A 16,694-nucleotide genomic window follows, 5' to 3' on the forward strand; every position below is an offset into this window, starting at 1 on the left:
TGGGGGCAGGCCCCGCACGCCTGTGCGTAAAAAGGCGCGTGGTGACGTTGGGCGAGAGTCCCGACGTCACCGCGCGCCAGCGCGATATTTGGGAAGGTGGGAAGACTTCAAAACTCATACCAGCTGTTAGAACAGGAGTAAAAGCCTTGGTCAGTATGGGCCAATGTAAAGGTACCAGTGAGAAACCCGTGGTATGCCTAAGGTGCCTTAAATTTATGCTTACTGGTACTATGTCTAGGTGCTGTCCTCCCGCTGGCACTGGCATCTGAGCCAGCCTGCTCACTGTGCTGTCCTGTTGGCCTCGATGACCTTGGTGGACGTCCTCTGGCCAGCGGAGCATTTGATGGCCCTGCCTGGGAGGGAGTGGTCAGCTCCGCAGCTGGCATCTCCCCAGTTGCCGTAGCCTCATTGGGGCCATGGTCACTGGCAGAGGGGCAGAGGAGCTGCTGCCCTCATCCGAAGCGCCCTGAGAGGAGCCCACAGAGACGACAGGCAGCTGCTGCGCCAACGTGAGGTCGCTTCGGACCTCCCTGCTCATCGTAGATGGATGGGCACCGAGCTGGGAAACTTGGCGCCCAGACCATCTCCCACAATGGCACTGACCAGCTGAGGTCAATGCCACTGTGAGGGCTTGCAAGTCCGAGCACAACCCCAGGAAGGCCTGATTGTTCTCCTGGAGGTGACGCTCTAATTCTCACCGAGATGCTAGTATCTGCGCTGGTGCCTGCCTGGCAGAGATGGTGTGACGCTGGTGAGTGCATTTTGCTTGGGGGCTTCAGGGATGAGAGGTGGGCCCTTTGCCACCTCCTCCCAGCCCTGCTCCGGTGATGCTGAAAGGAAGAAAAAGGACATTTGATTAGTTACAGTGCAGATAATGTCAATGTGCATGCTGCTCCCCTGGATCATTATGCGCTCATCCTTCCATAATCAATGGTAAACCCATGTTGCTAACTTCCATCATGGAGCATTCAGCAGTGCCATGGTTTCTGTGACACACATGGTGACCTGAGTGCTCACCAAACATACCTCCCCGTGGCACCCCAGCCTCACCGCTACCCGTGGACCTGGGAGCATGGCGCCTCTCAAGGTCCATGGCCTGCTGCTTGAAAGCCATAAGAATGGCCATCTGGGCCTGCCCTCCACCAGTCTGCATTCGTTCTGATGCATTGTGTGCAGTGTTATCCTGAAAAGGAAAGAGGAGCATTGATTAGTCCAGCCTGCACCTGAATTCCCATCTCATCCCTGCCAACCCAGCCAGAGCGGGACATTGCAGGACTCCAGCTCTTTATCACCCTGCAGCTGCCGAACACACCTAAACAAGCCAGGGCTGACACCCCCCGCCCCCACCAACCCCACCACCCCCTCCCCCCGCGATTTGCCCAAATGCTGCCTCCATCACATGTGGCACCACAAGGTGTCACTTTGCTAAGCAAGGAGGCACAAGCACGTGGAGCGCAAAGACCAGCAGATGGATTGGTGCCCCGCCAACTGGAAGCTCCTTTGCCAGGACATTAGCAACTTGACTTCGACAGTCTTCCCAGTTCCAGCAGACCCTTGAATTTCACCCACATTCTATACTCTGGGTGTCAGTGTCAGACATGCTGCAGATGCAGAACACATCCTAACTCAACCCTCTCAGGGTGAACTGGGCAAGGGCAATCTCTGCTGTCACACCCAGCGAGGGATACAGGCCCTGAGGGATTCAATGATGTTACTGTACTCAGAGTTGCTGGGAGTGTGGGGGGTGGGGAGGCTGACGGCTGCATTAAGTGACCTGAGGCAACATGATGCTCACCCTCCCCGAACGCAGGAGATCATTGAACTATTTACAGCACTGGAGCCATGTGCACCGCACCACATCACAGGAGCTCACACCCTGGTCCGCCTCCTCCCACACACGTTTGGTCAGGAGGGGAGGTGGGGACGCCTCCGCCTCCTGTCCCTCGGAAGAAGAACCTCCCATCGCGTTGCCACCTACTCCAGGAGGGCAGCTACGCACTCGTCTGAAAAACGAGGGGCACACTGCCCCGCTGGCCTACCCTCCGGCCTGGCCTGCCCCGCTGGCCTACCCTCCGGCCTGACCTGTCCCAATGGCCTACCCTCCGGCCTGACCTGTCCCAATGGCCTACCCTCTGGCCTGACCTGTCCCAATGGCCTACCCTCCGGCCTGGCCTGCCCTGAGGGCCTACCCTCCGGCCTGGCCTGGCCTGCCCTGAGGGCCTACCCTCCAACCTGTCCAGCCCCGATGGCCTACCCTCCGGCCTGACCTGCCCCAATGACCTACCCTCCGGCCTGACCCGCCCCGATGGCCTACCCTCCGGCCTGACCTGCCCCAATGACCTACCCTCCGGCCTGACCTGCCCCGACGGCCTACTCTCTGGCCTGGCCTGACCCGATGGCCTACCATCCGGCCTGGCCTCCCCCGCTGGCCTACCCTCCAGACTTGCATCACCAACATTGCCCCTCTGCAGAGCCCCTCACCCAGCCATTGCGAGCAGCCTTTCCAAGGCTGCCAGGCCTTCCTTTATACAGGCCGCCGGGTCTAATGGCGATCCGGCGGGCTGTGTGTGCCCACCGCCGCCCGCCCACTCCCGCTATGCACTGGAATTGTGAAGTACGCTGGGCGGGCCTTAATTGGCCCGCCCATGTAAAATGGCGGCAGGGGCCCGATTGCGGGCGGCGATCAGGTCTGCGCCCGCGCCCACTCCCGACCGGCCCGCCTGACATGGGGGAAGATTCTCCCCTTAGATCCCTTCTGTTTGGAATTCAGAGACCTTGCATCCTATACGTCTGTAAAGTGCACAACTGTCTCCACTACGTGGAAACAGGAGGAAGGGTACAGTAATGGACTAATACCCCCCTTCACAAATGTATTGGCAAATACAGGGGGGTAAAAGTTATCAGAGAGGTAGCAGAGATAGTATCTGCCATCTTTGGCCTTTCCAAATGGTTTCAAGGAACAAAAATGCAGTATTTGCTGAAATGAAATTATCCCTCATGAAAGCCACCTGAAAGTGATGTCCCATTACCCTTAACTTATCTACAGCTGGTCCTGAACAATATGAGTTGGTCAAATGGTTGAGTGAGTCGCTATAACCGGTTCTGACTGGATATTCCATTTATATGCTGACGGGTTCCTTCACAATCCCTGGCCTGCATGTCGACAGCAATGCTGTGTCTATGTGCTCATTTAACATTGCGAGCTTATTTACTAATGTGGCGCTCGAGGAAGCCATACACATTGGTGCCACGTCACTATATCGTGGCAATCCTGATACTCTGCCATGTTCCAAATATGTATTCATTCAACTTATCAACTTGGCAACTCGTGCTGTTGAATTCAGCTTTAATGACACTTTGTATTCCCAAATAGATGGTGTTGCCATGGGTTCCCCTCAAGGGCCAGCTCTCGCTAACATTTCCATCGGTTTCCATAAGAAATGTATTTCCGATGGAATGACTGCCTGACATCCTACCCTGTGCATATTTCCGATACGTAGATGACAAGTTCACTATATTTGAATCTACAGCTGTGTGTAAGCATTTCCTTACCCACCTGAATGTGCTCCACCCTCTGCTCAAATTCACCTTTGAAATAGAGCAGTTGGACACGCTCCCTTTCCTTGATGTGCTGGTTGAGAAATCCACTCATAGGTTCTTTATTACTGTCTCCCACATGTCAAACTTCACTGATCAATATACGCGTTGGGATTCCTACAGATCCATGCGGTACAAGATTGGCCTTATCGGCAATCTCGTAAACAGGGTCCGAGCCATTTGCTCACGTACAGGCTTGACTTCGAAATAGGGGCACATCAAGGTGATCCTGCAGGATAATGGCTACATTGATCAGATCATTGCTCACTGCGAATGGGCCTAAGAGTGCCACTTTCAGACCTGAAAAGAGTCTGCCTCAAGGTATGCTGGAAGGGTAAAGTATCTCAAACATTTGAGCAGCTGATAAAGCCAGCTGTTTCATGCTGTTGTTACACAGCGGCAACACAAGTGGTGTTTTCCACTAGCAAGGAGCTGCCGTCAAGCCAAAAATTCAGTCTGCCTACCACACAAACTGGTAACGTGGTATGTGAACTTCAGGTGATACTAGATACACAGGCCATCCATCCCGACAACTGGCAGATCGGATCAAACAGCATGTCACAGAATGCAGAAGAAACCCTTCGGCCCATCGAGTCTGCGCCGACACGCGAGAAGCACCTGACCTACCTACCTAATCCCATTTACCAGCAATTGGCTCATATCGCTTTGGTTGTTTGCAATAGGCAGAGTACTCAGCCAACTCGAACTTGTAAAACTCAAAGCATAATGTCTAACGCTAGGTGTGATTCTGTGATTGGGCAGCACTTGCTGAACAATCCTGAGTGTGTCAACAATTACACTAACTCCCAATTTAATATCACCAGTTGGGCTCACAATATAGCTCACTGGCGCTTGCTAGAACAACATATGTTCATACCCAGGGGCTTGTCCTCTGCAGGCAAAAGGAATATGTTCAGACATTACACCTTTTTTGAATAAACAAAAGCATGGAGGCAATAGCTCCCTGGTGCATTCGCCATGATGATGCCTCAACCAATCAGAGCTTATTTGCCAACTACACAACACCCCTTTTCTCATGCAGTATAAATTGTTGGAATTTGGTTTTCTCGTATCTGTCCTGATGAGCATGAGATGGGAAGCTTCAACAACATGTCTCTTTTTTCAGCAATACTCAAGATTACCTCTCCTAATTGTACCATATTTACTGATTTGTTGACATAGTGGCGTGTGTGTGTGTGTGTGTGCACGTTTATGAAATGTGCTACAACCTGCTCAGGAGTAAAAAGCACACAAAAATTTTGCTCTCGCTCTCTCATCTCTTCAGCCCTAGTAATTCCGAGCTCCAGCAGAGATTCTAAAGCAATTTAATTTTAAATTCAGAACCAGCTTAAGGCTAACAAAAACTGAAATTCAGAATTTTAAGAGATCCTAGCAAAAGAAAATTCTAGGGGCTGAATTTTGCCGTCGGTGAGCAGGGGGTGGGGCCCACTCGCGGACGTATAAAATGACGCGGGATGTCATTGGGCAGAACCCCCGACATCATCCCGCCCCATTTAAATTTTCAGGAAGGCGGGGGCTCAGCAAAATCAGCTGTGGGCCCACCGACCTGTCAATGGCCAACTGAGACCATTGACAGGATCATTTGAACAATTAAAGGACCTGCCCGTCCAACCTTAAGGTTGGCAGACAGGCCAGGAGCCCCGGCAGGGAATAGAAAATACATGAAACCTCATCTACTGGCGGGATGAGGTTTCATGCAGGGTTTTAAAAATTTTAATGAAGTTATTCTGTAAATTATGAACATGTCCCAACTCATGTCACATGAGGGGGACATGTTAGGGAATTTTTTTTTCTATTTTTAATCTTTTTTCAAAGTGGAAGTGATCTCCCTGAGGCTGCACTTAGCCTCAGGGAGATGTGCGCTCTGTTGTGCGCATGTGTGAAAGAGCGCACTCTCGCTTTTGGGGAATCCCCCCTGCCCGCACAGGGAGCGCATAGCGCTTCCCGCCGGACGTCACGCTGGGCGGGCCTTAATTGGCCCACCCACGTAAAATGGCGGCGGGGCCCGCTTCTCCGGCGGGGATCGGCTCCCAGCACACCGGAGATTGGGTCAGGCCCGCCCGCCCGACAGGCAGAAAACTCCGCCCTATCTTTTCAGATGCTGTGTTTCATTTTTGAGATTTTTGAAAGTAGTTCTTAAAGCATAGTTTATATTAGGGAGAGATAGAGATAGAGAGGGAGAGGCGGAGAAAAATTATTGGAATTTGGAAGCTCAGAATACAAGACCTTGTATGAAATACTTTGTAATGGTAAAAAGATTTCCAGTAAAATAATTTGTCTTCAAAATCTCCAATCAGTCCTAGTGATAAGATTGAAGCATATTGCATTCATGCTGGCCTTGTTTAAATGTGGCTTGTACCTAACTTGTAATCATCACTTAAGTGATTTATGTTTATAGCTGTATCATGTGCTACGCGCAAGCAGAAACTTTCCAAAACAGATTCATCTCAAAGTTAAAATATTATTGATTAACAGGATATTAAAAAATCAGTGAATTTCACATGAGTGCATCTGTAGGAAAGGCAGCAGAAGGTTTTGTAATGCACTGAGTAGCCCCCCCACCACCACCTATCTCTGAGCCAGAAGCTCTGGGTTCAAGTCCCACTCCAGGACTTGATGGCCATGGAAGGTGCATTCATAACTTGCCCAGACAGGTTGATTATCAACCTGTAAATCCTTCCAATACGCCAATGGTCGGTTGGAAGAGTGGGGGTGTCTCCTGGTCTGCTATCCTTGATGGAGTCGATAAGCCAGATGTGGAAACAGACATAAGCACATGCTACGTCTACGTCACGCGTCACTAGACATGGGAACGCCTCTGTTTCTAAGTAGGAATGGCAAAGTGAGAAAAATAAGAGAAACTGATTTGCAGTCGTGAAAAATAGGAACCTTTCGTATTCTAGTTCTATGCAGGTTAGACAAAGTGTTGCTGGCATTTGTCTTTGTAAATCAAGAAATCCACAGAAAGTGTTCCCTATCTGGAAAGCAACTTGTTCTGGCACAGCTAGAATAATTGGATGGTGCCTTGAAATGGATTTTCAAGTGGATTCTGGATTTACAATTGGTTTCAGAAGCTCAAAGAGAAATGATCACCAGCGGATCATGTCCAGAATCAGCTTGAATAAAGAAAAAGACCAAAAACTGTAAGGAGAAACACCAGAAAACGAAAGCTTTTTTTTCAAATGTTGCATTGAAAGTGCCCACTTTTAAAATAATTGTTTAATGTAATTGGCTCAACTTTACGTGATGTATTTTGACCTTAAAGGTTTGACAAATATTTTATTTGCTCATGAAGGACAAAATGACACAAACGTGGGTCAAGAATATCTCCCTCTCGTGTTTGACATGGACAAAAATGACTCTCAGTTTTCAAGCTTTTCTCCTTATTCAAACAAAAAGACCTTTGCCAAGCACATTTTTTTTAATGAAGGCATTACTCCTTCCAACAGAAGCGGATCTAAAATATAATTGACTTAAGAATGCTCAAATCAAATAGAAGTTGACTTGAAGAGGGAAGTATATATCTTAAAATGGCTTCGCATGACTAGATTATCCGTCCACAAGTCCAAGCTGAGCTCTGCGGGAGCCAGTGCAGTGTTAAGCTTGTCACCATGCTTGCTCACAGCTTTGTGTCTCTAAAAGCTTATGTGCTCCTGAGATGAGGCTTTCTCTTCCATGCAGCCTCTTGTCAGGCTTCACAGAACTTCAGCAGAGAGCATTCAGTGACCCGGTATGGACGTGTGCAGCTGGATTCTGGATCTGCAGGTCGCCATCTCCGGCATCACAACTCAGCCCTCAATGTTCTTATTTCAGTTTTCACTCCCCGTTATAAATAGGGGGTGGCTGATGACGCTTTCTGGCGCCTGACTGCAAGGATTAACAGAGTTGGACATTTGAATGATCAATGGAAGTGCACTTATTGCTCAGCATTTCCAGTAACCACACCCACCCTCAACCCCCAAATCCCCTGATAATGTCATCTACTCTCACTTTTGGCACAAAAATCACAAATTTCCAGCAATAGTGGACAGGGTGCTGAAGCCAATTCTAATTTTTTATAATAGTTGGATTTTTAAATCGGTATCATTTTTGCTGGGATAATGTCATGCATGAGCGACACAGAGGTAGTTTCACAGTACAGTAGTATGCTTTCATGTGATTTGAGTCATTCAGCATCACTTGACAAACACAGGAAATAATTCCCAAATGCTTTCATTTTTAATGAAGTCAATGGGCCTTTAGATGGAGGTTGGGGGATAAAGCTCACTCATTAATTATATCAGCAAAGGTAGTTTGTCAGTCAGCTGCCCCATTTGGGTCCACGATTAAATGAAGCATATATTGGAAGTAATTTTATCTCATTACACCAGGTGTAACGTGGTTGTTAGCAATTGGGCCACCAGTTTGGTCCTTTTTCTTTTCCATTTAAGGCAATTTTTAATGATTTATATCATCTGAATAACTGTAATATAACTTTATTAATAACACTGTAATCTGAATGAGCCTTGGCCTGATTAGCAGATTTTAACATCAATTTGGGCCACATTTCTATGTTAATGGCTTCGTACAAATATGAGTTTAGTTGATGTTGTAATCCGCTAATCAGGCCAAGGCTCATTCATATTACAGTGTTATTAATAAAGTTATATTACAGTTATTCAGATGATATAAATCATTAAAAATTGCCTTAAATGGAAAAGAAAAAGGACCAAACTAGTGGCCCAATTGCTAACAACCACGTTACACCTGGTGTAATGAGATATAATCAGGCAAAAATGGACACCAAGCTGAAGAGGGAGGCATTAGGAGAATAAGAGAAACCAAAAGCTTATTCAAAAGGGCCCAAGTGCAGCAATAAAGCTAATGTTTTCACAACACTAATGATCTTTTATCTTATGTTTGTACTATCAGTGTTGATCACCCCCCCACTATGGAACAGAGATTTATTAAAGGAACGGTTTTCCAGTGCATAGGGAGAGCTGTAAATGGTGCAAAAACGACTGAATTACAGGAATTAAATATATTTCTACAGAAATATTTCATTAATAATAGCCTGAATGTCAAAAATTACAGATTGACGACTTCCACTGGTTTTCACAAACGTAGGGTGGAATTTTATGGCCATGTAGTAGCTTGGCTGAAATGGGGTGAGCTGTTCAAAACTCCACTGACTTCGGCGGGACTGTGAGATCTCGCTGGCGTAAAATTCCGCCCGTGGTTAAATCTGTGAATTTCGAAACAAAGAGCCAGTTTGGATTACCGTGGCCAATTTTCAGGCAGAGTATTGGATTCAGGGAATTGAACAATTGATGCACTAACAACGTATCCCCCTTTTTAGCCTTCGCCTGAGATATTATGGGGGTCATTTTTGCTAGGCTCAGAAACTGTGTAAGTGACCAGCCCGGTGACCGAGATAGGAATACAACATTGTAACAAAGATTTTCCAGCCAGTGGTCACTGCTAGCAAGGCCTCACATAGGCAGCATGACTTTATGGAATGCCCCTCTCAACCACAGTATTTGCTAAATATGCCAGTGACATTTTGTGGCAGAACATTAATACAGTGTCAGCTTGTATTTTCATGATAAAGACAAAGTACTGGAAAAACTCAACAGGTCAGGCAGCATCTGTGGAGAGAGAAACTAATGTTTCAATCTTAAGCATTTTCAGCATTTACTGTTTTTAATTCAGGTTTTGAGTAGTTTGCTTTTATATTTTTATTACATTAACAGGTAGCTGTGTTCAGATAGTTTATGCCCACAATTTGTTTTGTGTTTTAATTTTCCCCAGTGCGCTGCAGAATTATACAACTGAATGTGTTTCACGTGAGATTACGTGTTTCAATGAGATTATATAAAAAATACTTCGTAATAATCTGATCCAAAGCTACCATTCTACTTATGCCCTTTCTACAGTTCAGAAACGGAATACCAGCTAATCATAGAACTATGGAAGTTTATAGCACTAAAAGGAGGTGCTTTGGCAGATTGTGCCCACACAGCTCTTTTCAACAGTGATCCAAAATACCGCTGCATTACTCTCTCCCATTCCCATGTATCATCTTCAGTTTTAAATGTTTATCTTCCCTCAAAAATGCAATGGTCTTTGTCTCAACTGTTTCCAATGGCAAAGCGTTTCACGCTCCATAAAGAAATTTCTCCCAACCTTTGGAAAGATGTACGTGTGACCGCATGGATCCTCTTGAGTTCTGCCTGGTACAAAATGGGATACAACTAACAGTTCATGAACTTAGTACAAATTTGAAACAGTGGGTAGGATTCTTGATTCTGGCTTCAAACCCAATTTCAGGATTTAAGATCGTAATCTAAACTGACACTTCTTTGCAGTACTGAGGGAGTGCTGCGCTTCAGGGGTGCTGGTTTTTGGGAACACATATATTTATTGACTACGTTCCCTCTTTGCCATGATAGCATTTCACTTTGTGGGAAGTTTCACTATATTAAGCGTTGACTAATTTGACATTACTAATTAGCAGTTTACTGAATTAGCAAAAACATAATTAAATTTGGAAGGAAAATAAATATTTGTATCAGCTGTGGCAGCCTACGTGAGTATAGAATGCTGTGAGCACATGATAGCAAACTTTCACCATCATTCTAGAGAAAACTACGTAACATAGTGAAAATAATGACTTCTCCGATGGGGTTTAGATCTCCTTTAACTTGTCATTGCACAACACATTCATACACCCATCATTTGGCAATACACGAACACATTTGTCACTGTGCAGCACATTAACACACTGTTGAAGTGAGACAAACACCAGTAATGAATTTTCCTGGGAAAACAGTTGAAAAATCACCAGAACAAATCGCCTCCCCAACAAGCAACTCAACTCCTAACCAGTAAGGGCAAAAACCTCAACCAGTGCGACTACTAGTAGGTATGGCATTCCTCATGTCCTACTAATTCCAAGGCAGGATCGAGATCAAACAAGTTGTTGCCTTGACCCTTTGGCCAGCAACTGATCCCAGCACCAGCACATCAGGGCAAGAAACCTAGCTGTAAAAATGTAAAAACCCCCACACGCACCGTGCAATCCAAATGTACAATGACTTTCTGAAATAAAAATGTACTTGGAGAATTAAGAAAAGACATACAAAATAAATAGAGCTGCTTGCTTTTGTTTTATAAAAATGCAGACATTTCACTGATAATAAAAGGGAGTTGCTGATTAACACAACCTTAAGACTTCAATAGTGTTTAGATTCACTATACAACAATACTATATTAAGCTATCAGCTATCAATAATCAGTATATTAGAGGATTAGTTGATAACACCCTGAGCCTCGAGACAGTGTCTTTCTGTAAAATATCCTGTGAAGCTTACACTTTTGAAATGATATGAACACCTTTCTGCAGTACAGCTAATCATCACACCATTAGGTTATGAGCAAGCTGTTAAATTAATTAATTCTGTAAAGATTCACATGGACCAGCAAGCACTTGGAAAACATGTGTTACGAAAACGTCCTGTGGTTAAAAGCTCCGAGAAGCACTTAGAAATTCGACTGTGGGGGATCATTGACCGAGGCACAGTTAATTCACGCCCAGTCCTTTTCAAAACTCCAGGCCATATATTACGACATGCTCTAACGGGTTGAGTAAAGCTTGTGGAAGTGGACAGGGGCAGACCATCATTGGTGTTCACAGAAGTGACAGAGCATGGAGCGCCTGTGATGTTCTTCTCATCAGCTCGTAGGCAGATTTCAAAGGACATGCTGGAGAGGCAGATGACCGTGGGAGCTCTTACAAATAGTTTTACACAGAATCACTAGGCTGCATGCTTCAGTAACCATGGAAGTAGAGAGAACTTCTTCCCATTTTCAGTTCTCTGCTGAGCTGATTCTGCTGTTCCTCTTCATTTGGGGTAGGTTAGCTGTCAGCCTTTTGTACTAAACTTTCTTCACTAACACTATGATCTAAAGTTTAGTTTTGACAGTGTAACTGCCCACTGAGGCAGCCAGAAACAGACTGGCTTAACTCAATCAACGTAGTCTTTATTTCCAAAGCACTAAGCTGGATTGCTGATGAGTTATTAGTACTTTATCATCATGTGAGCTGAATACTTTGTGCAGCGCTTGTCTGTATGGAATGATGCATAGTAGTTAAAAACTGCATTTGATCATTGAAAATCAACTTTGCGTTTTTTCTGATTAATTAATTTTCAAACCAGATTGCTGTCCTGTTTACCACCGACTTACATTTCGTTTTAATTGGATGTAAGCTGCTTAACTTCTGAACCTATGAAACAAAAGCAGTACACTGGCATTTTCTTGCAGTAACCATAGTTACAACAGTTAGCGGGGCTTGGTAATTACACTACAATAATCCACAGCACTTTCTGGATGGATTGCAAGATGTTTACAGTTATGCTTAAAACTGCGTTACAACAGAAAAAAATATCTGGACCTATACTTACATATGTGATTTCCTTTAATATTGAGGTTAGGGGTCAGTTCATGAAAATGGTGCATGTCTGAATTGAGGGTCCTCAGACAATCTGACCAACATGAAATACTTTTAATTTTGTGACAGAGTACCAATTCATGAGAAAGGCGTTTAATATCTTAAACACAAAGAAATAGTTAGAAAAGACACACTGGGTTAATGGTTCTGCCTCTGAGATAAATGTAACATGGAAGGATTGCTAGTAAAAAGAAAGTAAAAGGGTTCTGCTCTTCAGAACTTTCATTGGGCATAAAGGTGCAAGCGCATCTGTTACATTGCTTTAAGTAAATTATCAGCTACAGGGAAGCAGACTAGCATGGTGACATCAGCGCTGAGTCTAGATATTACACCAGCTTCAGTACTTAACCAGGTGATATTGTTATTCAAACCTTTCCTACCCTAAACTAATGTTTTAACTGGCCCATCGGAGTGAGTTCTTGCAATGTAATCTGGGAGTTGTAGTTATTTTAAGTTTACTTTTCTAACGATTCAATAATTTTTACTTGATTAATCTCATTAGCATTTTGTAGGAAGTTAATAAATATCTTCAAGAAGAGCGTAAACATTCAACCCTGGTGCATGTGGACGGTGCCTGAAATCATTTCATTAAATCTACGCCTAGGCTGTTATCAGTGAATCAGTTTCAGAAACTGCAGATGACATTTGCAAGAATATAGTCTCCTCCTGCCTGAAAGGTCGGGTGATGACGACCCTGACATTGAGTGGGCCAGATGGTAGTGCCAGATGAATGTCACTGTTAGAGCTGTTTCTCGTGCGTGTAACCTCCCGCCTGTGGTTTGAGTCAGTTCTATTTGTTGGTGTCTCAAGGCCTATAACAATCCCACCCAGGCCAAGGCCCAGTGATATTTATATATCCCATAAATGTTATCACTGCCCTGGGGGTCAGTAATATGGCAAGTTACAGTCTACGTCAATCGATAAAATTTGTTCAACGTTGTTGAGGCTCAACAGCATTTAGAATGCCAATTTTTGTGACATTCTCAACAGTTTGAATATATTTTTCTACTGGAAAAGTAGAGGCAAAGAATAGTCTCTTAACATCGAAACTGTGGATAATGCTGCACACATAGTTACAAACTACAGCCAAATTTGGTCCCTTTGAGTTTGAACGCTGGTGGTCTCCATAGCTACTTAAAAACATTTTTTGTGCAAAAATAATACTTTCATACTGAGGGCGATGGGGGGAGGGGGTCGTGTATTGCTCGAAGGTGGCTTTGAATATTCTTAGTGGCTTCATTAGCCAAGAATGCAGGTGGGGCTTTCCTATTCTTCCACCTCAAAACATGTCACAGTTTTTTCAATTAACCGTTGCTATGGGAAACAGAAGAATTTACCAGCACTGAATGCTCAAAGACTTCAAACTGCTTTCAGAATGGCTGGGGTGCTTTATATCTGATAGGTGATTGTTAGGTTTTAAATGCTGCTATGTTTGGCTGGTTGTCCAAGTTGAGTTTCAATATGTGTCATTGGATTCCTGCTTCTTGCGCTGTACCGTCTTCAGAATTTATTAATTCTCCAGACACTGGAAGCAGCGATGCCTACGGACCCTAGCCAAGTCATTACAATAATTCTTGTGTTCGTGGAACGTTGCCTTCAGAACCGCCTAGGGTTCTGGGAGCAATATTCCAAATTTCTCAATAGAATTTGCATTTTAAAGCATAACTCCTTGGTGTGGAGCAAAGATGAGCTTATTATTAAGCTGACTGCAGAATTGTAAATGAATTCCCTTTTCATCGTTTACCAAGATAAAGGATTCTGTTTCAGCTGACAATACTTACTGCCGGACGATTGGATTTTATCATTTTAAGCCTTTTAAAAAAATTTTTTGCAATAAATCTCGTTTTCAAGCAAACTAAGGCCAGGGTTTCACAACCCCGCCACGGTGTGTCTCCCCCCAGCGAGTGCAGTGAGCCATTTCAATCTCTATGCAGTTCGGCAGGACCGTAACATCCCACCGGGCAGAAGGGGCTGTAAAATCCTAAATTACCTCATGGTTCGTAGCAAAACAATATTATCTCTTCAAAACATAAAGATTATGGGGCATTAGATAAGCTTATTACTTTACATCTGTGACAGCACTTTGGAAGGCAATGTCATTAATGGCCCTCAGGTACTGAGGAGTAAAGCAAGAGATTCTAATGAACGTCAGACCTTAATACCCGAACTCAATTATCTCTCTACTTAGAAATTTGTAATTTTCAAGCTACGCTACAACATTTTTTTTTTGATGTTTACAACTCTGTAATGGCTTTGGCTAGTAGATTTTAGCATTCACTCAACGCAGGCTTTGAACCCTTAAATGGCTCACTGGCATATGGCACATTGACAGGCAAATGCTCTCACTGGAAGTTGTTCAAGTTGTCTGACTAGAAATGGCAAGTCTTGGAATAGGTCAGCTGTCTCTCCTCTGGGAATATGACAGAGGGAACCCAAAGGTGGGAAGAATAACTGAAGTTATTTGAAATAATTTTCTTATTAAATACTAACCCTGTTGCACAAAAGACTAATTTCCATTTTAATAAGTTATGAATCAAATTTAATGCTTAAAACCTCCCCACTACCCCACCTCTAAGTCTTGAGTTAATCCCTGGATTGGCACTGCTCTAGGCCAGAAGGGGAGAACGGTCCATTCTGAACATGATATCCTCAATGGCACTCTTGATTTTTCTGTATGATGGGGCAGAGGACATAGCATAGTGTGCCTGGTTTGAATCTCTCTAACAGATCATTTAGCAAAGACACCAGAGCTCTACCTGTAGGGAACATCCCATCTATGTTACTAAATCCTTATATTGTTAAGTATTTAAGAAGTTTGTAGAATACAATAATATCAAACATCACAAGAGTAAATCTGAACCTGACTTCTGAAGCAGGATTAAAAATTCATTTGACAGCTGTTAATGAATATTAAATAGAAGAATAGATACAATGCAGAATGTGTTGAGAATGAGTCAGTGTTCGCATTTGTAGTGTCACTTGCTAATGGCAATAGGCATTTGGATTCTCACATCAGTTCAGTGCTTCACAGGGAAACATTAAAGCAGAAATAAAAGAGGACAAAAAAATGAATTAAAATTAAAAGAAAGTCACTATGCAAAGAAGGTCCAGTGAAATTACTCCATTTCCACTGTGTTTTTGGTTAAGCACAGTTAGCTTATAAAGAATTTTAGCCCATTTTCACCAATGATCTTTCATCCCTGTCATGAGTACTTTTTCCGATGGAGTGGGCGTTCCAAGGCTTTCTTATGGTTAGGGATTGTCTTCAACCCTCCACTCCGAAAACTCCATGGAAGAATCTTGATGCATATCTATCTCATTTTATCTCATTAAACTGAAAATGTTTCATATTTTAGATAATCGCATTTTTATTAGCATCCTCCATTTAAAATTATTTTTCTCTCCTTCGGTCCCAATACATGGACCATGTGGACTTGTCCTGAGGCATATAGTGCAGGAGGATCTCATATTTGGCCTTTCTTCTGTGCAGAGTTAATTTCAGTCATGGGAAGTAGCAGCAACCCTATAATTTGCCTCAGTATCCTTAGGCCAAGAAACATTAACCAGTATCCAATGACCCTCACTGATAAGTGTAACTGGGCTGGTTGGCTGAGGACAATAGCTGACAGCCAAATACAATAGTATGCCACCAGTTTCTTGGGCTTACACCTAAAGAAGGCACATTTGAGTTATCTGGGGTCTTCAGAAACTGTCCCCCACCATTAGTTACTGGGTAGGGCAAGACATAATTAGAAGTAATGCCTACTTAATGGAATATTGAAATAAATGAATCCCCAAATTTCCAATTCAGTAGAATTGGTGTGGACATATACAATTACAATTAGTCAGAATTTACTGTACTCACCAAACAAACCCTTGCCCAATATAATTTCCATGACTAGCACAATATATAAAAAGAACAGCCTCGGCACTCTCTTAATCCCAATATATTGAAGAGCAAACATAGCAAGATCAAGCCAAACCAGCATAAAATTGCTAATGCAAGGAATTTCCTAAATCAATGTTCACATTTTAAATAGACACAAGTGCATTGAAACCAGAAAGGAGTTAAAGATATACAGAGCCCATCTTAGCAAGGGCTTAGATATATACCATGGGCGGAATTGTCCAATCCAGTTGGCAATGGGCATCATGGCCACTGTGAGTGGACAATATGGTGAGAAGGCCAAAGGTCAGTTTTACACGGTTGTGAAGCCAGTTTGCGATTGTCCGCTCCACCCGTCAATGGTGGGCCGAGTTTCCTGCTGCTGCACCTTGGGAACCTAATTTCAATACTTTAGCATCTCATTATAAGCCCTGCTCACCGGGATCATCCTCCCCACACTGGATCATCTGGGCACATTGGTGATTGCACAATGACATATTTCACAACTGTACATAAGTGACGCGGTGAGCTGCATTTCGCCCAGGGCTTCGAGGTTTGTTTCCCTACCTTGCTCCAGGCAGCACTCGTGGTCATCAGCGCCAGGCTTCACAGGCAGCACCACATCACTTTTAGGGGGGTTCATGGGACCCCTTGTCTACCAGGCCAGTGGTAAGGCAGGGATGGCTTTTCAGTGGCTGC

The 16,694-nt window shown here is 44.2% G+C and overlaps 1 protein-coding gene across 2 annotated transcripts in view; it reads left to right on the forward strand.

Annotated features, from left to right (window-relative positions):
* The first annotated feature begins 10,822 nt into the window (after positions 1 to 10,822).
* LOC144685409 (protein crumbs homolog 2-like) overlaps positions 10,823 to 16,694 on the forward strand; it is a 180,025-nt gene continuing 174,153 nt past the window's right edge. Inside the window, exon 1 of one of the 2 annotated variants that reach the window (XM_078549847.1) lies at positions 10,823 to 11,510. In XM_078549847.1, coding sequence (XP_078405973.1) covers positions 11,438 to 11,510 — 73 coding nt within the window. In that variant the 5' untranslated portion in view covers positions 10,823 to 11,437. The remainder of the gene's footprint in view (positions 11,511 to 16,694) is intronic. The other variant, XM_078549846.1, reaches the window with a different exon arrangement.

Source organism: Cetorhinus maximus, chromosome 10 (genome assembly GCF_964194155.1).
Source record: "Cetorhinus maximus chromosome 10, sCetMax3.hap1.1, whole genome shotgun sequence".
In the NCBI taxonomy this organism is placed as follows: Eukaryota; Metazoa; Chordata; class Chondrichthyes; order Lamniformes; family Cetorhinidae; genus Cetorhinus; species Cetorhinus maximus.